A 23,006-nucleotide genomic window follows, 5' to 3' on the forward strand; every position below is an offset into this window, starting at 1 on the left:
GGGAGGGGAAGCACCCTGGATGGGACAACAGTCCATTGGAAGGCGTCCCAAGCAGAACTCAAACCCCAGACCCGCCACACAGCTGGCACCGGCCAAACCTGCTGTGCCACCACACCCTCCTGACTGAAGTTCGGTACGGTATAATTAGGAGCTGAGGTACACACTTGTGAGAAAGCCCCATCCCTGAAGTGTTGTTACATATTGTTATCCTGTGAACCTGTGTACAGAGTACCATCTATGTACAGTAGTCATTACCTAACTTCCAGCATGGTTTCATTTACTCAGCGAGTGCTCTGCCCCACGCCCCAGGCATGTTACACAACGTATTCCTGCTTGACCCTGCCGGAGCTTACTATGCCTGCCTCAGGACTCTGTGGTATGGCGTTGCGTTTGTAAACCTATTTGTTATCATCCTGATTCAAAAAAACGCTGATTGTTTTGGTTTCGGGAAATTTGCTGTTGACATGTGACAGCTCGCATTTGGCTCCATTGATGAGGACTTCAGGCAGTGTTTATGAAGACTGTGAAATACGAACGTGGCGTGTCTGGACCCGGCGAGAGGATATATAACACTGCACCAGTCGAGTTTCGCCATGCGGGGGTGCCTTTGTTGCAGTCCACTCTCTCGGTGCGGTTACCTTGGCCAAAAATGACTGTAAATGGGATCCAAGAACAAAACGGTGGTCATTCAATTACTGAGCTCATAGAATGGTGCTCTAAGTAGTTCACAAAAGTCATTTTTAGCTTTCTCTTATTTTTTTACATTTACATGTATTCATTTAGCAGACGCTTTTTTCCAAAGCGACGTGCATCTCTTAGAAAATACAATGTGTGCATTACATTAGGAGAAAGAGACATAGTTGCAGACATGTGATTAAGTGCAGTTAGTTTGTTTCTTTCCACCATATGCACCGATGTTCATTACATCAGTAGTTGCATAAAACTCAGAATATCGACGATTCTTGATCACACACAGTCTAAAACCACTTGTCCCAAGTGGTGTCGCGGTGAACCGGAGCCTAACCCGGGAACACAGGGCACAAGGGACACACCCCAGATGGGACGCCAGTCCTCTGCAAGGCACCCCAAACAGGACTCGAACCCCAGACCTGCTACAGTGGGACCCGGCCAAGCCCGCTGCACCACCACATCCTCCGATGTGGTGGATGATCGTTTACACTTTTCGTGAGCTTAAGTGATCATGGGCGAAAGTGAGTTTTCAGACCCTTCTTGAATGAAGACAGAGTTTCAGCAGTTCTGAGTGAGAGGGGGAGGTCGTTCCACCACAACGGAGCCAGAACCCAGAACCTTCGTGCTTTACCTTTCGTGCGCGGGACCAGCAAGCGAGCAGATGTGGAAGAGCGTAGCAGTCTGTCTGGAGCATAGCAGTTGATCAAGTCTTGCAGATAGCTGGGAACAGTTCTATTGATGCATTTTTAGACAATAACCAGGGTCTTGAATTTGATTTGGGCAGTTATAGGAAGCCAGTGCAGAGAAATGAGTAGGAGAGATACGTGGGAACACTTTGGCAAATCAAACACAATGCGTGCAGCAGCGTTTTGTAGAAGCTGCAGAGGCTTGATGGCAGTAGCAGGAAGACCACACAGGAGAGTTGCAGTAGTCCAGACAAGAAGTCGCCATGGCCTGGACAAGTAGTTGGGCAGAGTCAATTGTGAGGTGGGGACGGATCCTACAGATATTATACAGAACGCATCTGCAGGACCGGGTTGTGGCTTCGATGTGCTGAGAGAAAGACAGACTTGTGTCAATCGTTACTCCCAGACTCTTAGCTGAGCAGGTAGGCAAAAAAAAAGGCAAAAAAATTGTCAGTTTGATCGAGAGAGTGTGACAGGAATTTTAATTTAACATTTCATCTAATATAGGAAACGTATGCAAACTAATTTTCACATCTGACAATTTCAAATGAAAAATGTATTTTAATGCCTCTGAAGTTTTCCTGAGAGTCTGGGCTTGGTTTTATGGATAATGTAACAGCACTTCATAGTATAAAAGCTTATTGCTTTACCAAGGATGGATACTTTGCACCCCAGGTCGTCCTGATCATCATCATCATGTAAGCAAAGCCAGGGTGGACCTGTGAGATTGTGTGAAAGTTCTATAATTTCCAGAAGGCATAATTTTGAAAATATTGGGATTAGACTTTTTTTCTTCTGGAAGTGCAGGGAAGGTGTAAACAAGGTAATGGAACCTGAGAGTGAAATTGCTTTTTTCTTGCCACAGGATAGGGCTCAATTTCAAAGTGAGGCTGAAGAATGAAACCGCTTTTCATAAACTGTTGTCATCATATGTTAACACCCCTTCAGTCACATTCGTTTTTGGAGTCAAGGTTTGCAGAAAGGGCCACAGGGGCATTCTTAGACACACACACACACACACACACACTTATTCACTTTATAGACACTTTTCTCCAAAGTGACTTCCAATGAACTCTATGTAGTGTTACCAGCCCACACACCTTATTCACCAAGGTGACTTACACTGCTAGATACACTACTTACACTGGGTCACTCATTCATACATCAGTGGAACACCCACTCTCTCTGTCACTCACACACTATGGGTAAACAGCATGTCTCTGGACCAGAGGAAACCCACACAGACACAGGGAGAACACGCAAACTCCACACAGACTGAGCAGGGATCAAACCCACGTTCTCTCGCACCACCCAGGCGCTGTGAGACAGCAGCACTACTCACCGTGCCGCACGCTCATGCACATCACTTTCACGTGTCGACCATCCATCTCCAGATCATGGCCATGGAAGCAGGCGTGAAGGAGTGGCAGTGTGTCGTCTATAAAGAATAAATTACAAACCTACAGGTGGGGGTGGCTGCTTATGCGGAGTTTCTAGAATTGTCCTGCAAAAGGTTCCCTTTTAATCGGTCCACAAACAACTTTTATTCATAGGCATTCCCGTTGCTGGCAGAAGTCAGCTCCTTATTGTAGCTTTACTGAGATTAAAAAGCTTCTCAAAATTGACCGAATTAATAGTTATTTTGTTAGACAGGTTTGATTCTTTGCTTTCAGGCAAAAATATACAGAAAATTGGATCCTGTCACTTCCACAAAGCAGGTGCCAGTTACACACTGAACCCGTGCGTTAGCCGAATGAAACGTGCCATAGTGAAAATTTTAAAAAGAAATTAAAAAATAAAAATGAAAAGAGAAGCAATGTAGCCTTTATTAGCATTTAAAGACTTACGTGCGCAAGACTTAGACCTTGTGAACCAAAATATGCAGAAATCTGATCTACAAAGAACATCCTTAGAGATGTCTGCAAGTTTTTAATGTGTTACTCTTGAAATGCGCTTTGTCCAGTCAAGTGAGTCATCAATCAAATGCATCTTTACAGTCGTATCCAATACAAAAATGCATCTGTTTTCCCGTTTCACACATGGTTGCTGTTGCCGACTTATTTTCAGTTGAATTAATACACAACAAAATCCTGTTATGTGCTACTTGTCACATGAGGATAGATGTTATTTACTGTTAGAACAGTAGACTTTGTGGGGGTTTATACCCTTATGGTAGAACTAGAAGAAGGCGTACTTTCTCTCACATTAATGTACGTGTTGGAATATCTATCTTCTCCACGTTTACGACTATTATGCATGTAATAGCAAATGCAATAATAAAATTAGATTTTAAGCTCTAAAAAGAAATGTTTTCCATCTCACTTTTATTTTTAAAAGAAAAATTACATGGAAAAACTTTTTCAATTTTCTCTTCCAACCACATAGTTTAAAAAAGTTATCCTTCAAAAGGCATTCATTTCGTATCCTATATATGTATTTCCGTTACAAAAAGCATTCGTTTCATAACCTATGTATTTCCGTAACGCATTTGTGCTCAGAGAATCGTGTCGAAATGTAACAATGTCCTCTTCAACATAATTGCTGGGGTACATGTGCATTTACATTTTCATTTATTCATTTAGGAGGCGCAATGAGTGCATCATATCAACAGAAAAAGAGACTTAAATGCAGATGCGTAATTCTAAAGCTTGGTATACCTAGTATTTAAACCCAGTTTTACATTTGTCCAGCTTTCCATCCATCCATCTTAACCATCTTTATATGGTTGAGATGGTATTAAAGAACTATAGGTGATGCACAACTGCAATCGCTTATAGACTCCTAGTTTTCCACAGTGTAAAATGTAGCGCAGTGACTGGTTCATAGTGTTTAGGAGAGCAGCAAGTAATGCAATGTTATAAAGCAGGTTGCAGGTTCAAGCCCTGGGATGGGCTCTGCTGCTGTTCCTTGAAAAGATCTTCTTAGCCAGAACTTATCTATATTCATGCTGAAAAGTGTCGTTGTAAAGTACATGAGACGCTTTGAATAAATATCTCTACGAAGCAGTTCTGTAATGTTCAGTGCTTATACAATATTTTTCTCATCCAATTTGTTGAAAAAAGAAATTTTTTTTTTCTTTTCCTCCAGACAGTCCAACTAAATTTTAGTTGCTTTGTTTTATTGTGCTTAAAGCATTCTGAGTTCTGAGTTATTGTTCCTGGAAACAACCTCACCCTCCTCTTGGGACTCAGGGTAGAAGGAGCGGTTGATGCATCCAGGAGGACTTCAGATGGTGTCGGTTACATGGTGTGGTCAGGAAAACCACCTTGGTGGACATTGCAGGAGCTCTGTGAGGAAGACGACCGTGTCTCCAGAGGAGGATGAAACAGTGGTATCACACACAACAATGAAAGATGTACAGTAGTGCCTCACTGACTGTGGAAAACCTAATTGATCCCTCAGGTTTCCATTTCTCTGCTGAGTCCTGGACATTTCTGCATCTGCAGAGACAGGACCGTTTCATGGATTGTTTCAACTTTTGGAAGTTTGCACTTGTGCCACTTGTGAACACATCTTCACAGGGATAATGACAGCCCTGTTCTATGTTCCTTACTCGACATCCAGAAGCAAAAAGTTCTCATTCACCCTCTCAGGCATGCTGTTGAACCCCACTAAACAATACTAATACAAATTTTTCTGGCACTCTTGCTCATCATGGTCTGCGCCTACACTAGCAAATTTCATGTCCCTTATATATGGTCTGTTTTTTCTTGGTTAAAGGGCGCCCCCCCTTTGCCTTGGGCCGCTACCATGGTACTCCCCCACAGAAGAAAATGTGCTGGAATTTTCCGTCTCTTCTCCAGAATTTCACGTGCCTGGCATGTGTTAGTAGGAGTGAAACCATTCTGAGCATGATGGTTGTCACCTGTAGAGCGCCGCTGGCTGACTTCCCACAGTTCTGCCTCCTCCCATCTGCCCCAAACCTGTGACATTTTCCTCCGCTCTTCCGTAAAGCAGATGTTTTCAACATCGAGCGCAACACAAACTCAACTGATCGCAGCCTGTAAAGGAGCCGAGGGCCTGGCGAACGCCCTCGCATTGGTTCCAAACTGTGGAATTTCCTCCTGGGTCCCGTTCAACTGCCACAAGCCTCTTCAGTTCCAGTGACTGTGGAGAGGTTGGAGCAAATCCCACCTAGACCTGAACCCAGGCCAGACAGCTTGCAACTACATCTTCTAAACACACCAGATTGCTTTTCTGTGCAAAAGGTCTGCACATACCATAGTAAGTCTAGGTGTCATTGACACAACAATCTAACCCACAGTTAGTTCCTTACATCTTCTTCTGATTTCTTCTGACGAGCACCCTGGACACCCTCATCGCACCAGAGCATTGAAACCAGCTGTACTAGCATGTGCCTGGATGAGGTCCACAGCCACCCCGCACACATACCTCATATAAAAATATATTATATATATACTGTATATATATATATATATATATATATACTGTATATAAACCCCATTTACACTCATGAAGCTTTATTCCATGTTTTCATATTTCATGTTTTTACTCGGTCAGTGAGGTCATCCAGTGGCACGCAGGACCTGGCCCACTCCTAGGTAGAACTTATTCCATAAATTGCGCTTTTCTTTGGAACAGCAAGCTGTTTTCTCCTTTTTACACAGCCAGTGGCTATTTAGAGATGCTGAGTAGCCAGACTACCCAATGTGGTGCGTTAATGAACGGATTGGTTGTCTTCTCAGACTGTGAGAAGTTTATATGCACTAATACTTATTCATATCTATACGGTCATTGCATGTAGGTTTGCCAACTACTATGTTCTTCTGTACTGGACTTCTAGTATAGTTGTAGCAGCCTTGCATAACCACAGAATGTTGAGAAAAATTTCTGATCTGTTTTCATGTACTGAGCGGTGGTATCTTTTTCTTTGTTTTGTTTACATTTTGTTCACATTTTTTACATAGTTCTAAAAATCAGAAGTGTATGAAATAAATGTACAGCTGCAGTCAAAAGTTTGGGTACCCCTAGGCAACTTTGTATGGGGCGAAAATCAACTTGAAGAGGGTTATGTGTGAGATCCTTCAATCTTTTCAAGTCATGCACTTAACAGTCTTCTCCAGTGCTACCAAATATTGACCCTCTCGTTGGTTTTACTGGACCCGATGCATGTGCTGCTGCTGAATGAACACCTCTGGATCAGAACTTAGCCCAGATTACTCCCAGATGAGATTTTGCTTTTTCTGCAAAATCAGAATCCAGGATTTAAGAAGACATGCGCATACACAATGAAATTATGAAAAAGAGAAGAGAATCAGTACAAGAAATGAGCTATTCTGAATTCAAGGAAATAAAGGTATCCCCCATTCTATGGGCTTAATTTGTTCCTGAAAACAGTCCATATACCAAAAGTCTGTAAACTGGGAGGTCCTTTTCCATTATTTTAAGTTGGGGGAAAATTATGCATTCCTGGACTTTACACACATGCCACAATATTTCCAAAAACACTTAAAAACAGTCTCAAGAAATAGTAATCAAAAAATTAGGAAGATAAGATAGTAAACATAATGAAGAAGGAAACTAACAATGAGTAAATGAGGGGAGGGTGGCAGCTAGCGCACGCTGTGTGGTGGGTCTGGGGTTTGAGTCCTGCTTGGGGTACCTTGTGGCAGACGGGTGTCCTGTCCTGGGTGTTCCCTCCCTTGGCCCTGTGCTGCTGGGTTAGGCTCCAGCTCACCATGACCCTAGTCAGGGCAAGCAGTTGTTGCCGATGGATGGATCAATTAGGGCAGAAATTTTATTTTTTATGAAAGTACACATAAACAAAAGAAAGAAACTATCTTTATCTATATCTATTAATTTAACAGACAATTTTCCACAAAGTAAAATACATCTCAGAGAACAATACTGTAACGACCCGCATCACTGTGTTTAGGTAGGAAGATTGGTTTATTGTAAATAGTTGCATTATGGGAAAAATGTGAAATATAAGTGTGCAACCACTGGGGGCACTTCTGGGATAAATGGTGTGGCCGTGGCCGTGTTTTGACAACCTGTGGAGAAAGAGCCTCTAGTTGCTAAGGAGGCTGGGAAAGCTTGCTTGCAGTACAGGTTCTTGAGGGACCAGGGTTCTTAGACTGAGACCCTTATTTCCCTGCTGCTAGTGTTTGAATAAATGCTTAAAATGAGCCCTGTCTGTGTATCCTTCTTTGCTTCATCCAACCCCATGTTGCTATGTGCTGCAATGCAAAAGGTGCATTACATCAACAGGAGGTTTAGTATGCAGACATGATGTTCCAGAGTACAGTCAATATGTAACATTCCACCAAATGAACCGATATACATCACCCAAGTAGCTATATATGGGTTTTTCCTTTTTTTCAATAGCAAACTGTTATTGAAAATGCTAATACCTAAACACATGTTTACGAGATCAGGGGAGAGGTGAGTAAGAAAGATTTGCATTTTGAGACTTTAAGTGTAAAGAGGTATGTGAACAAACAACATTTTAAAAATATCAGGAACAATGCAAGAACTGCTCATTATACATTCCAGAAAAGTCTGTCCCTAACTGACTCAGAATCTCTATGTCATCAGGGGAAAGTCTACCTGAAACAGAGGAAAAAAGTACTTAACACTGGGAGCAGCCAGTCCATACATCAAACGTGTTCAACTTTTCTACGGAAAAGCTGTAAACCAAGAGTCTGTATGCTGGGATATTCCTGTACATCATTTTTAATGATGCCAAAAAACTATAATCTCTAATCTATAAATTTACTCACTGTTGGTAACCATTTGTCCACGTCAGGATCACAGTAGTCCAGAGCTTATTCAGAAAGTACAGGGTGCTAGGCTAGTTTACGGTTATCATCTATAAAATATTACCTAAAATTCCTTTATGGACATATTGGGTGTTATGTACGCATAATGACTCTTAATATGAGATGTGTTTTTTAAGAGAATGATGATTATTAATTCACTATTTCCTTTTTACTTTGCAGTCTTGCTAGAGCTTATTGTGGCACTCTTCAGTAACATAAAGACACACTCTGTGTGTGTGTGATTTCTCTGTGAGTTGTTCTTGTCCCATCAGCTACTTGGAGATATCACTTTACAATGGCTCGTGTGTTGAAGGCACTCACTTCCTCTTTTCCTGTTACAGAAGAGGAGGCGTGTGTTAGTCCTCTCTCCTTCGCTCTACCGCCATCTCACACTCTCTCTCACTCAGTTAAACAAATAAGGACCACCTCTTTTTGCTCTCCTTGAGCAGAACTCCTCCCCCTTAAGATTGGCTCCACCCAGGCAGTTAAGCCACTCCCAGCTTTGGGGTTATATCACTCTGAATGCATGCACCTAGATGTCAGTCCTCAGCAGAAAGCAGCAGCCCTTGCTTCCTGCCTGCGATCAAGCCACAGGTGTGACGATAGCCGAATGAAGGAGCTTACACAACTCTATAAAAAGGGCATCTATAGAACCTGGCAAGCTGGATAAAAGGCCTTCTTTCACTTCCCCTCGTGCCTCACTGTTTTAGCCTCATTCGGTATCAGATCAGAAACGCTTGCATAACTGTTGACATTTTGCTCTCCTCTGTCATTTGTGGTATCTGACAGTTTTTGTTCCAAGGGAGGTGGAAAAAAGGAGCATGAATTTTGATGATGTCCTCGACAGAATTGGTGGTTTCGGCAAGTTCCAGAAGACCTTGTACGTATGGATTTGCCTCCCGCAGATCTTCCTTGCATTCCACATGCTGGTGTCTGTCTTCACTGGGGCGGTCCCCCCCCACTTCTGCCGCTCTGCCTGGCCCGTCGCAGCCAACCAGGGCCTGCCCCTGAACTTCAGCCAGACCACTAGCCATGGAAGTGGCTACAACCTCTCCTGCACCGCGCTTGACGCCCCATCGGCCTTTGCCAACCACAGCAACGCTCTGGCCCAAAGCAGTGGCCCCATGCAGGGGGGCTGCCAGGGAGGGTGGGAGTTCAGCAAAGAGACCTTTCACAGCACTATAGCGACAGAGGTGAGTGGGGTGGGGCTGAACTCAGGAACTGTGACGTACACATGGGTGTGCAGAGAAGAGACTGTTGCATCTCACCCTCGTCCCTAGGACCTAACCTAGGGTCTCAGCACTCATCTTTTTCCAACATCTTAGAAGCATGAATGCTGCGTAACAGCCACATAACTTACCTAAAACATGCGTGAAAATATCTAAAGCTGGCTCCCTCCATGACCACAGAACAAGGGTAGGAGGGAGCTAGGCTGGAGGACTGCTGAGGTGTTGGCATTTGGTGGTCTCCTCAAGGCCAGATTCCATTATCACAGACTGTTGCCAGCCACAAAAGATAGAGTAGAACCCGTCTGGGTTTTACAATGCTGGCCTGGATCCAGGCCCTTCTGTTACGAGGAGAGAGGGATGGTAACTGATAATACATCTCCTACTGTATCACACTTGGGTCTTCTAGTGTGGGACAGGTGGTGACTCACTGTTGCAGCTGGATGGAATGACAAGAGGAAATTACTTATAAAATAACTGTATGAAGCAAAAAAAAAAAAAACAGTCTAACCGGTTTACCGAGTAATTCAACATATGAAATGGCTCTATTTTGCATTCAGAACGAAAAGAAGAAATACCAAAGATTCAAATATCATTAAATTGTCGCATTGTTTCAAGCTGTTTCCTTTTTTCACTTGTGAGAAAATGATCATTTTATGAGTATGACTTGGATTAAAAAAACAACACAGATTATATGACCTTGGGTTAGAATCTACTGAACTGGCATACAGTATATAATTTGGTCATGGAGCAAAAAATAATTTGTATAAACAACTTCCCAAAGAGCCGGCAGTCGTTGGTAGCAGTACAGGAATACTGAATGATACGTACCACGGACGTGTATATATATCACAGTAACATTAGTGTTTTCAGGGTCAATCTAGACTTTCTTCTTCATTTTTATGGATGAATTAAAGATGAGGAATTGTTGCTTGTAGGGGGTGTGGTGGCGCAGTGGCGTAGTGGGTTGGACCACTGTCCTGCTCTCCGGTGGGTCTGGGGTTCGAGTCCTGCTTGGGGTGCCTTGCGATGGACTGGCGTCCTGTCCTGGGTGTGTCCCTTACGCCCTGTGTTACTGGGTAGGCTCCCGTGACCCTGTATGGGACAAGCGGTTCTGAAAACGTGTGTGAATTGTTGCTTTCTCACCTGGATAGAGATGAAGGACCCCTTGCCCAGGTGTGGACTTTTTTAAGTAAAATAGCAAAGCATAAACCCTACTTTACTCCGCAGCTTCTGTATTATGGTAAACTCGGACAGGTAGGTATGATCCTGTTATGGGTTTGGGAATTGAAAGACACTGATGGGCTTTACTGTTGTCTCAGAAACTGAAATTATTCGTATTATCGGTCCTGGTAAATGATAACATAATTTATGAGGTTGTCGTCATTCTGTTTGCAGTGGGGCCTTGTGTGCGACAGTGCCAAACTAAACAGTTTTGGTTCTTCGATCTACATGTCTGGCCTCCTGGTCGGTGCTGTGCTCTTTGGGGCTCTGGCAGACAAGTAAGAGCAAATGTCCCAGAATGATCACTGATTGCAGGGTTCTCAGTGGTACACGTTTCACCCTGGATTCCTCCGTACAAAGAAACACATTCTTCAAATCACACAGCTATGCAGGAAACACAGCAGAGATGTGTAATTTAATTTGAAAATTATTGCACTGAAGCTCTTAATGTAAACAAATTCCACAATATTTTTGGTGATGAAACATGAAAGTCTAATTACTGGGATAACAGTTGTTACTAATTTAGCTATTTTATATTTATCCCACATCTGTGAGAAAACGAAACAATAGTCGCGGTCACACAACGGATATTTCGACCAAGATATTTTCTTTCCTCGTGTTTTTGTAATATGAGAAAAACATCCAACAAATCCCATGCACTATACTTTTCTTACCTACAGCATGATGGCAAACATTAGGTTCCTGCTCCGAGCCGTTCAAGTGGCACAAAGCAATGAAATGATTTTTAATTGTTATAACAGGCAATGTGGAGTTTTTTTTAATGCGACAAAAAAATTGCCGGATGCACATGTGATGGGAGGGTCATAGCCATAATTCAAAGGTATTTCAATTCATTTGATCTGAAACGCATTCATGTTCTACCGCCAAGCCAAAAGTATTAGAAACATGTTGGGTTTTACTCTGCGGTGTTCTAAATGCATAGTTTTCCTTTTTAAGTGTTGCGTTAATCCTCAACATAAGTGTGCGATGTGTCTCATCTTCTTTAAGTAACTTAAGCTGTTTTCAATCAAAAATGTTTTATTTCTGTTATTGCAGATATGGCCGGAGATGCATCATCTTGGTTGGCCTGGCCATACAAGCCATCTTTGGAGTGGGCACCGCCTTCGCCCCAAACTTCTACGTCTACATTTTTCTCCGCTTTATAGTTGGGACAACAGTCTCGGCAGTTATCATGAATGCCTTTGTCCTAGGTCAGTTATGCTCAGTGTCATCCTACAAAGCCATATTGTTTTCCTTTTTGGGAGTCCAGTAAACATGGATTTGAATTTATTTTGACAGCTCAGCTTTCTCTAAAATTTAGTCAGTTTGAGTCCTTTTTGACTGGCTGATATTGACCCTTGACCTTCCGAGCTCCTCCTCCCTGTGGAACCCAGGTACGGAATGGACAGGGCGGAAACAGCGCATGCTCGCCGGGGTGATCACGGACTACTCCTTCGGTTTTGGGTACATCCTTCTGGCAGGCGTGGCCTTCCTGATTCGTGACTGGCGCAAACTGCAGCTGGCTATCTCCGCGCCAGGATTCCTTTTTGTCTTCTATATCTGGTGAGGTGCTTGTGCCCTTCCTACACCAATGTGCCAAGCTGAAACGCATAAGGACATGTGTCTGTTCATGATAAGAATCTTGGGTAATCTTGGGTGTCCCCCTACACATCCTCTACCGCTTTGTTTCTTTTTGGAATTTAAACGACCTTGTTGACCTTCTTCACTTGTTGACCTTCACTATGAATGATATAAAACTCATTGATGACCTGGTCCATTGGTTCAGCGGGTGGCTTGGGTTGATTTTTAACTTTGTTAATGCTTCCCGTTCTGTATCCCCAGTGTTCTGCCCAAATCAGCTCGCTGGCTAATGGCTAACGGAAGGAATGAGGAAGCCATGGATTTAATCCGCAAGGCAGGCACAGTGAACGGCAAGCAGCTACCCCCCGATGTCAAGATGTTTCAGGTCCACAAGCACCTCCCACCCACCTGCTCGTGCAAGTGCAAACATGCCTCACCAAGCCCTATGAGGTGGACACACTAGATGTTCTTGTACTCGAAGAATGGAAAATGAAAGGAAGCTGTGCCGCCTTGTTCTTAAATTCTGCTGTAGCTACTTGTCACGCTGGTGGGAATTTTGCATGGACTGTGTTTTGTCCACACAGCCAAGGCCTGCTCCACAGAACATCATCTCCAGGATAGGCAAATGAATTAGCCTGGTGGGGGTTTTGCTATCTTTTCACACAACTCTTCTTGAAGCCGAGAAACACCCTTTCCTGAAGTGCAATGGCTTTGCCTTCCTCTCTGCCTTTCAGGAATATAAGGAATTTGAGATGGATGCAGCAAAGAAAAAACACACCGTAGTCGATCTGGTCCGTACTCCAAGGATGAGGAAATTGTCCTTGATACTCTTCTACCTGTGGTAATTTCACAACTATTTCTTCACTGACTGGTCACATTGACCTCTGAAACTTCATAACCTGGGGGGATGGCAGAACTGTTTCAGGGCTAATTAAACTGACCTGCCATTCCTTAAAATCCATTATTGTTGTCTGTAATACATTTACTTCCTGATGGACTTGACAGGGCTGTTGGGTTGTTTCTCATTGCACACTATGCAGATAAACACACACACACACACACACACACACACACACACACACACACACACACTGGCTGAAGCCACTTGTCCTGAGCAGGGTTGCAGCAAGCCAGAGCCTAACCCAGCAACACAGGGTGCAGGGCTGGAGGGGGAGGGGACACACCCGGTATGGGACACCAATCTGTTACAAGGTACCCCAGGTGGGACTCGAACCCCAGACCCACTAGAGAGCAGGACCCAGCCAAACCCACTGCACCACCGCACCCCTTATACATAAACAGTGACGCATTAATAATGAAAGGAAGAAAGCAATATGAAGGTAGGGGACAGGTACCTTAATCTGTGGCAGAACCACATCCACCAAGCACCACTGTCTTTTTCAGGAATTTTGGCAACTAAATATGCAGTGTGTGTGTGCACTCCAATATTTCACACAACATATCAACAGCAAGGAAGTCGTTGCCGCCGCATTGGAGCACGAGTCAGACTTGGAGAGCACGCTGATCACGCACTCGCGGTATTTATAGAGAAGTGAGAGCAAGTTCTTGACTAGAACATTCCATTTAATCCGACTTGAATCGACACTTTCAGTCGAAATCTTATTCAGAGGCTAAGCAATTAGGAGCTCAGCGCTAATGGAAACCACCCCTCACCGTATCCGACAAAAACCAGGGTTGCTGACTCCTGCTGTTGAAGTTCTATCTCCAATTTCAGTTTTTTTTACATATGAAATAACAATATAGAAAGGCCGCCGTCTCTTCCATACGAGAGTTCCTTTAAGCCTGTCTTAAAGTTTAGTGTGTGACATTTTATATCCCCTTCCACCTGAAAATAGCAATGGGACCCTATCCCTGAGTCTCACTGGATGGTTGTGTTTCACTGATCAATATCTGTGCAGTACAGGTTATATTTGACCCTTAATCAAGAGCAATACACACACACACACACATTTTCCCATTTCCTGTTGTTTGCTCTGCTGAGTCTAGCACCTGTTTCACTGAGCACCATGGTAAGTGCTGGGTAGAAGGAAACAGTTGTTGCAGGGCACACAGCTATGACCTGTTAACACCGAACCTGTGTTTATATGGATTTTTTTCCTCATCCCACCTGACACACACTTACCCTTCATTCGTCAGGTTCGTCAACGTACTGGTCTATTACGGCCTTTCATTGAACATCTCGGATTTCGGGATGAACATCTACCTCACCCAGTTCATCTTCGGCCTTGTGGAGATGCCTGCTCGAACCATCACCCTCTTTACCCTCAACCGCTCCAGGAAGATTTCCCAGTTCTCCTTTATTGCTGTTGGAGGACTTGCGTGTCTTTTAACCATTTTCATCCCTGATGGTAGGAATCCTTTCATGCTACGTCATGTCCCATATTCACTGTGTAAAATTGTAATTCTTTGGACACTGACTTTAACATTGTTTTTTACTGCTGCAAAACAGGAACTGATATTACCTGTAGGTAACTATTTCATAGTTATATTGACAGACTTGTTTTTGAAAAAAATTCTTTGAGGTGTGGTGTGGTTCTTCTAAAATCCGAAAAAACTACAGTACTATTACAGCTCGCCTTTGTGCACCTCGCCGCCTTTGTGAACGTGAACACGCAGCAATGACTCAGCCCTCGTGAATAAATTATGAGACGCCATATGGGATATGATTCAAAGACAAAGTCACACATATTTACAGTGCGTGGTTTGCAGGCAGCGGTGAAACAGTGGTGCTGCTTGTTTGTGTTGTCTGCGTTCTGGCTTGAGCTGTGAAGTTGACTGTTTCGGCCTGACAGTGGCTCGTTTTCGAACGGTGAAGTCATGCTGTTGCACCCTCAGACTCAGAAGGGCTTGACAGTGGCTTCATTCATTTATTCTTTCTTTAGCGCTTCTGTGATCTGTTTGCCACACTTCTCGGCTTCAGATACCTCATTCAAAAAGCAATTTTTGACCTTTGATGACCTTGGCTTTCGTTTTAAATAGAATATTAATTCCAGTGCAAGATGGAGCAAAGCATGCAGATGTGTAGAAGGGCAACCAAAGAAAAACGTACAACTCTGCTGACAATTGGCGAGGTGTGAACTTTGGAAGTCCACATTTGCCGATAAGTGCTGGCCCATGATTTTCCCTATCGCCCTCGCAGAGCTGTCTGTCCTGAGAACGGTCCTGGCCATGATCGGAAAGTTCGGCATCACAGCCTCGCTGTCCATTGTGTACATCTACTCCGCCGAGGTGTTTCCCACAGTCATCAGGTGAGCATCCTCATCCTCTCATTAAATTTATAGCTTCTTGTGGGAGCAATATAGTAAAAAAAAAAATGGCTGTAGGGAAGCCCTGTAATTATCATTTCATGGCGATAGAGCAGGAGTTCCATTCCCTAGTACTCCAGGAATATTTGAATTTTGGAGATTAGATCTTGGTGCACAATGAGCACCAAGGGCTCATAGTCTAAAAGCATAAGAGATATAGCAGCAGATCATTGCTCTCTAGTGTGGCCCCAAGTTTAAAAATTCAGTCGGTCAAAGTTTTCTTTGTTATTGCATAAAGGTTTGAACATAACACAGTGAACAAAATCAGCTCTTTCTAGAGACTTCTTTGCGAGGAATGGTCCACACTGTTCCTGTTCTAATACTCCATATATATTGGTTCCCTTTTAACTGTTTGTGGAATATGGAAAAAAAGCAGAACATCAAGAGTTAACAGGATTCTGAGGCATGTTACTAATTTGTTGACATCACGTTTTGGCCTTATTTCTGCTGATGATGTGGTTTTCGGGCGTGTCCGCAGGCAGAGTGGTATCGGCATGTCCTCCATGTGCGCACGTGTAGGCGGGGTCATCGCCCCCATCATCTACCTCCTCAGGGAGTACAGTAAGGAGGCACCCATGATGATGTTCGGTTTGTGCCCCCTGCTGGGTGCCGCTCTCACCCTGCTGTTACCCGAGACAGCCAACAGGCCACTGCCCGACACCATCAGGGACGTGGAGGAGGGATACAACAGGTACAATCAGCTGTCATACCTCAAGCCTTTTTCAACCAAGCATTGGGTAGCATCCAGGTTATGATGAACGGGTACCACCCTTGTCTGTCATTATCCCACACAGAACTCTGGGATATGTAAGCTGGTAAATGACGTAGCTATAGTGCTTGAGTTGTTTTCCTGAATGATTCACCAGGAGCAAAACTGGAATTGCCATCTGTGTGTGTGTGGGGGAGGTGAAGCAGGGGAGGGAGGAACTATAGAGGTTAAACAGCCGTTGTCTGAAGGACCCATTATCTCACGGTTATGGTTCAGGTGTCAGAAGGGGCCCTTCTGCTGTACCATTCAACTTAACCAGAATTAAATTCACGCTGAATAAGAAAGCAGAAGTATCAGTTTTGTTTTAGTCTGTCTGTTCCATGGTTTCTCTGTAAAATGCAGTGTCACGTATGATAAAGTGAACAGTAGTCATTATTATTATTGATATTACTATTCATTTGGGTATTATATGTTAATGATTTGAGTTGCTTGCGGTTTTACCTTTGTTGGCAGTGTGGTGGTGAGGTACTTATGGAAAACCAAAACATCTGCATTCAGACGGTAATGTTTCTGCCAAATTGCACGTGGCTAATGCAATAACAGGTGATGTTTACGCTGGATGCCATATAATGAAAGGTCTGATGTCACCATCCTAATAGCCACCCTTCTGGTGCATGTGTCACAGAACATGTGACTGAAATGTGGGGCTGTCATTGTTTCAGAGATGAGTCGTTATCACGGTGCTGCGCCATCCCTGCAAACCACATGTGCTGCAAGTGGTGTGTCTCCATGGGAACGGCGTAACGCGCGACTGTCTCGTTCCAGCAGGGAGCATGATGGAGCCACGCAGCAGGCTCTCTGCAGAGAAGGCCCAGGAGCTGTGGAGCTCATCAGCTGAAGCTCAGCTCTGCCATAGAGAAGAGGGACTGAATCCACAGCCGGGAGCCAGAGACGCTATCGCAGTGAGGCAAGCGATAACAGGAGCTCTCATCCTCTTCCTCCTCTTCCTCCTCCTCTCTGCACTGTACCTGGAAGCTGACTGTAGTGTGTCCCCCAGGGGCATCTGAATGTAACAGCACACACACCCATGGACACCTTGCGGCCTTCTGCCTGTTTCACAAAAGATGATGAGTCAAGTAGTTTACATTTTTAGCCATTTTCATAGTTATCAATATTTAGTATTTCTTAATGTATCCCATGTTAAATGACTACACAGTCCATTTCTGAAATTAAAAAATAATATAAGGACAATTCATTTTCCATAAACTATATTTATGTCCCCTTCTCTGTTGCCTAGCAACACATTTGGATTCTTTTTTCCTTTATGTGATCTTGTCACAACCACGCACGCACCTCAACCAGTGGCACCTGACGCCGATTAGGCACCTGTCCGCAATCGAAGCATTCATCCATAAAAACCATCCCCAGCTGTTTCTCAGTTGCGGAATCTCTTAGAGACAACCGTCCCTCCTGTGTCCATGATTCTTTCTCAGCGGCTTACCCGTCCTACTCCGTTTACCTCGCTCCTTGTTCCTTTGCCCGTCTCCTTGTCCCTGTTCCTGCTTCCCAACGCATCGAACCTCGCTTCGTATCATCGACCACGTCTTCGGATTCTCCCCTCGGTCCATGTTTGCACCTTGGATTGAACCACGCTTGTCCCCGCCTGAGAGTATTGTCTTGTCCTGAGTATCTTCATAATAAATGATCCCACAAATGGGTCCACACCCGGGTCTCAGGTCTGCTCTACGCGACAGATCTCTGCATTAAAAAATTGCATTTTTATATTCTTGATTTTATATTGTTTTGGTACCAAAATGAGCAGACAGTTGGTATAAAAGCAACAATACAATACAGGGGTTTGGATGGTAACCAGTAGCTTTGCAGGTTCAGATCCCATTAGATGCAGCCAGACTTATTATTCTTGAGGTGCTCAACCTTAATATTTTCGGTAAACATTTACAGGTTCCAAAGGGCTATAAAACTGAAAACTATTTGTGCCATTTTGCTAAAAAATGCAATAATTATAAAAACACATCAACAGCAGGCTTCGATTTCGACTGGGAGCAGTGCCTGCGCTTCCAGCGTGGTGAGAAGTGAATTCATATTCCCTGCAATTCTCCCTCTCTGTTTTCTCGAGCAGCTCCTCTCTCTTCTTCTCTCTGTCCATAAAACTGAGGCTACAATCCTAAGTATTTTGCCAGCACATTTTAAATAGTGACTGATTTACAATCGAAATATTAGTTTTACTGCTCATCTTCAATTGTAAGACAAGGTTGTACGAAAAACAACATGACCTGAAACGGTGAGCTGGACCGTCCCGGAAAAACCAGGCCCCTCAGGTATTGCGCGAAGCAGACCTCCTGTATCAGCACCCAGTCACCTGGAGGAGCAGGAGTAAGAGTCACCTGGACGATGGGCCACCTCACCCCTCGAGGGCTGCAATGAGGCTTCTTCTTCATCCGCTCAAATTCCTTATATCTCATCCTGCATAAGCCTGAAAAACTAGAAAAGTGGAGCCAGTAAAAATCAAAAGGGAGGCAGGAAACGCAAGCAGTATCCCGAGACGTAATAGCTCACACACACACACACACGTAGAACTGGAACCTTGTATTGACCCTTTACAAACACTGTGAAGCAGTGCTTAGAACTGTTGCCTTACAATCCTAAGGACCTGAGTTCTAATTCCCACTCCTGCTCAGTAGCCTTGATCAAGGCACCCAGCCCATTGCCCCAGTAAAAATTACCCAGCTGTATAAATGGGTAAATAATAGTAAGTAGCTTAGTCTTAGATTAGCTAAGTAGTAGCTTACGAATCATACATCATCAGTTGTTTTGGAGAAAATTATCAGCTGAGTGAATAAATAATATCAGAAGAGATAGCTTTTTACAATGCCTGTAAATTTCTTTTTTTGTTGATTTTTCAGCGAGCGCATCACACACTCTTACCTCAGTCTCTAATGTCTGCTGAGCAGTGTTCCTCCAATAACCTGACCTTCAGGCTAAAGAAGGAAGGCACACTGTAAAGCGAGTGAATTACTATCCTTCCTTCTGCAGATGTGTTTGCACTACCACCCTTTGCTCTGAAGGTTAACAGATCAAACAGAAGAATGGAGCAGGTCAAGGACATTGTATTAATGGTCCAATAAGGAAGTTACTGTGATGCATTCGCTGACAAACAAGCACAATGCAGTGGAAACGGCCGTTCGATATTACTTCAGAGTTTGTCACCTTGACAAAACATTCGTTGTTCCTTTTTTTTTTACAGAAGAATGTAAGAGCTTTTATGTTTTTCACTGATAAGATACAAAGTATATAATTGAAGACATTAAAACATTCATCATCATTTTTTGATTGAAAACAAGAAAGGTGTTTAGACATATTTCATCTGTGTGTGCTCTTGAAAATGGTATCCTTTTTTTTTTTTTTTACTAAATCAGCATTGTTAATTTTGTATGAACTGAATGATTTACTTACATTTTGAGAAACCACTGCTGCCCAGTGGACAAAAATGGAAATTTTTGTATCTTTCAGTGTGGCGCACAGCCTCTCATTCCAGTTTGTTTCCTCCTAAATGTATTTGAGGTGACATGAGATACTTTATATTTGACACTATTAAAGACAGTATTTTATAAATATAAAACATTTCTGTATGTGTTACACTTTTTACTACTTTATCATTATGCTGATACATATTTACATGGAAAGGAGATTTATAAATGTGAGTGGCTGTGGTTAAATGCATTTTGTATTCTTAATATTTAAAGCAGTGTATTTCGGAACACCGGAAGAACACTCAAATGACTCGTCTGCTGATCCCTGTAATACCAGTGAGTCTCCTTCCTTTTAGCTGCACCGAGGGGGGAGTCACGACTCCATGGCTCCGAGGTTCCAAGGCTCTGCCTCCTGGCCCGAAACAAGCATACGGTCTCTATGCCGTGTATGTGGCCCTGGCAAGCCTGGTCGTCCATGATTCACTGCTTGAAAGACATTAGGCAACTGGCATCTCGATTAGACTGCCACACAAGGCCCGAAAAGGCAACAGCTGCAGTCTCCCTGGGGCCGATTACCCCAGCCCTGGTGCTCCATTGTGTTGGCCACTGCTTTATCTGTGCATTTAACAACAGGTATTTTATAGCCCACGTGAGAAAAGAGACACTGTCTTGTTTCCAGCTGGGAAAAACACAACAGAGTGTGTGTGTAACTAGTCAGCAGCAGATGGAGACAAATGTTTTATTTATGCAGTATATTTTAACATTACCATAAATTTACATCACAAAAATATTTATCACGGTAGATATTTAGCACATATTCTGAGATCAATAACGGAATATGCATCTGAAGAATTTGTTGCAGTATTCTTAGGCAGGCATCTAGATTCAAAAACATTCAATTTATTGTTCAGTAGGAATAATCCTAATGTTCTCGTTCAATTAAATCTCACCTTCTTGAAATTACATACTTTTCTGTAATAATTTCATTTATACTAAGATTAAGCAGCAGCTGTTAGCATAGTGGTTAAAGCTACCACCTTTGGACCCAGCAGTCACACCTCAGCATGGTTATTACCCTGAACTGCTCTAGTAAAATTATCCACATGGGTAAATAATTGCATACAGCCAAACATTACGCGTTGCCTTGGAGAAAAGTGTCAGCTAAATGAACAAATGTAAGTGGTCCCACTTCATTAAATATTCCCTGTTGTCACTCTCCGTTTTTAGGTCTCTGCCGTGCGGGAGAAAATTAAAGTTTAATGCTATTCCAAATAAATAAATAACCAATCCACTAATTGTGTAGTACAGTGAACTCGTACGTTAAATACATTAAAGACCGTTCACGGCTCGTCCTGCAGAGGGCGCTCGAGTCAACTCTTTCTTATTGCATAGTGCACGTGACCTTTGTCTCGCGCCGCCGGTACAGCCATACTCAAAAACCTCTTCTCTTTTTCAGTTCTCGTTTTCGAAACCCTGTCAGTCTCTCGATAGATAGATAGATAGATAGATAGATAACTGCCATCAGAACATGAATTGACCATTCATTTCCATATGATAAACCACAGGGGTTATCAAAGAGCGACGGCAGCGTTCAATTTAAGCGCCGCGATTAAACTTTTTTTTAATCCGAATTGTCTTTATTAATCCACCCGGTTTTTTGGACTGAAGATCTTGCTGCAGCAGTCCCACCCCGCATTTAAAAAAACTGGGCCTGGCGTATATGACTTTATGAATATAATAATGCACAGAAAAACGTTATTACTTTATTAGTTTAGTTTTTCTGTATTTCTAAAAGTGCAGTAATCGTGTTTCATCTTTGGAAGATGCACGCGCTAAAACACCAACTTAACTTCTTGGTTTTTCACTGTCACGTGGAATTGTGTGGAGATTTTTACCGTTAGTCCTGTATAAATTCACAAAAAAACAAGTCTAAAGATTACTTGACAGCTGCTTTAAATATACATAGTTCGGGGTTTCTGCAGTCCACTTAGAAGCACAATAATAATTAATTTTGCGAACACTGTCTAACGCCCTGAAACACTATATATTCGGCCACTCCGACGAACCAGAAAATACCACTTAAGGGCTTTCTCCTCGCCGCCATAATACGTCCTCTCCGGCCCTCTGATTGGTTGGGAAATTTGTATGTCCGTCCCAAATCCTGCAAGAACGTGAATTTGAGTATCCAATTGGTTAAATTGGTTGTCTTTTCATCCATACCTTTAAATGAGGAGGTACTCAAACATGTGATTGGTTACTATCATTGTCTATTTCTCACGCGTCTACACGAAAGTTCATACGAGTATCCAATTGGTTCATCGCGCTGTCAATCACACCACTGGTGCCGTTAGTTTCTTAGTGGCTCCGCAGCAGTAAACCATCATCTGTGAGCGCGCGGCGCTGGGGTGAGGGAGCACTGGAGATACTGTATCCGCGCGCGCACTCATAAAATACTCCCAACACAGAAACAACATTTCGTTTAGCTCTTTCCAATGGAATACACGGCGTAGATCAGCCAGACGGCTTGATCTGGGTAAGAATACTAGTGTTCTTTCTTCCATTTGCACTCTTTGTGCGCTCAGTCTAATTTGATGATGATGATGAGAGATAGACGGCCGGCGCGTGCGAATCGACGAATGTGAACGCACGTTTTTATTGATTTATTAACCGGTGCGATCGCTCCTGCTGGCGGGTCACTAAGTCCCCGCTGGTACTTTGAGAGAATACAGTGTATGTTTTTTTTTTTTTTTTTTTTTTTTTTTTTTTGTAATCACTAGTTGTAGACGCGATGCGATGTGTTATTTTTGCTGTGATTTCTTATGCTATGGTTTCGGCCGGGGGTGCCGGTGCGCAGTCGGACTGATGTGCGGCGGCGGCTGATGATGATCATATTGGGTATGAAATATATTGGGGTAAAGTAATATCTTCTACCCTGTGTGGGAATTAAACGCGAGTGCTGCGTCTGCACAAATTGAAAATCCCCCCCGCAAAGGTAGGTAGGTAGGTAGGTAGGTAGGTGGGGGGGGGGGTCGGGGGGTCGCACCTGCACCCCTTTTCCTGACCACACAGTCCTGAGCGCCAGGTTGTTTGGAACTGAGCAGACAGTGTTGTCGCATTGGGTCTCATCTCTGTATGTATGTATGTATGTGTGTGTGTGTGTGTGTGTGTGTGTGTGTGCGCGCGCGCGCTGGCTGCCATCCTTCCGAACTGCTCGAGTCAACAATCAGTGTGTGAATGTTGCATGACATTCCACATCCCACCCCCGTCCTACAAGCCCCCCATTGCTTACAC

The 23,006-nt window shown here is 43.5% G+C and overlaps 2 protein-coding genes and 1 long non-coding RNA gene across 8 annotated transcripts in view; 2 read left to right on the top strand and 1 right to left on the bottom strand.

Annotated features, from left to right (window-relative positions):
- Positions 1-8,904: 8,904 nt before the first annotated feature.
- LOC108929418 (solute carrier family 22 member 13) lies at positions 8,905-17,133 on the top strand. Its single transcript, XM_018743933.2, has 10 exons — positions 8,905-9,351; positions 10,783-10,886; positions 11,665-11,819; positions 12,003-12,171; positions 12,451-12,574; positions 12,924-13,030; positions 14,347-14,558; positions 15,350-15,458; positions 15,994-16,206; positions 17,050-17,133. Exons 1-10 carry the CDS (start codon positions 8,980-8,982, stop codon positions 17,120-17,122), a joined length of 1,638 nt encoding a protein of 545 aa, XP_018599449.1. The 5' UTR covers positions 8,905-8,979; the 3' UTR covers positions 17,123-17,133.
- Positions 16,213-20,397, bottom strand: LOC108929419 (uncharacterized). Of its 4 annotated transcripts, none has more exons than XR_001965757.2 (4): positions 19,699-19,867; positions 17,744-19,304; positions 17,253-17,334; positions 16,213-17,131 (listed from the first exon to the last, which is right to left on the bottom strand). It is a non-coding gene; the product is annotated as an uncharacterized LOC108929419 (long non-coding RNA). The 4 variants fall into 4 exon arrangements; XR_001965756.2 differs by adding an exon at positions 20,050-20,397 and having other exon boundaries at positions 17,127-17,334; positions 19,699-19,791; XR_001965758.2 differs by having other exon boundaries at positions 17,130-17,334; positions 17,744-18,726; positions 19,171-19,304.
- Positions 20,398-22,085: 1,688 nt separating this feature from the next.
- fynb (FYN proto-oncogene, Src family tyrosine kinase b) overlaps positions 22,086-23,006 on the top strand; it is a 46,895-nt gene continuing 45,974 nt past the window's right edge. For all 3 annotated transcript variants that reach the window (XM_018743703.2, XM_018743705.2, XM_018743706.2), the window contains exon 1: positions 22,086-22,248. The gene's annotated coding sequence lies outside the window, so the exon portion shown is untranslated. The remainder of the gene's footprint in view (positions 22,249-23,006) is intronic.

Source organism: Scleropages formosus, chromosome 1 (genome assembly GCF_900964775.1).
Source record: "Scleropages formosus chromosome 1, fSclFor1.1, whole genome shotgun sequence".
Taxonomy (NCBI): Eukaryota; Metazoa; Chordata; class Actinopteri; order Osteoglossiformes; family Osteoglossidae; genus Scleropages; species Scleropages formosus.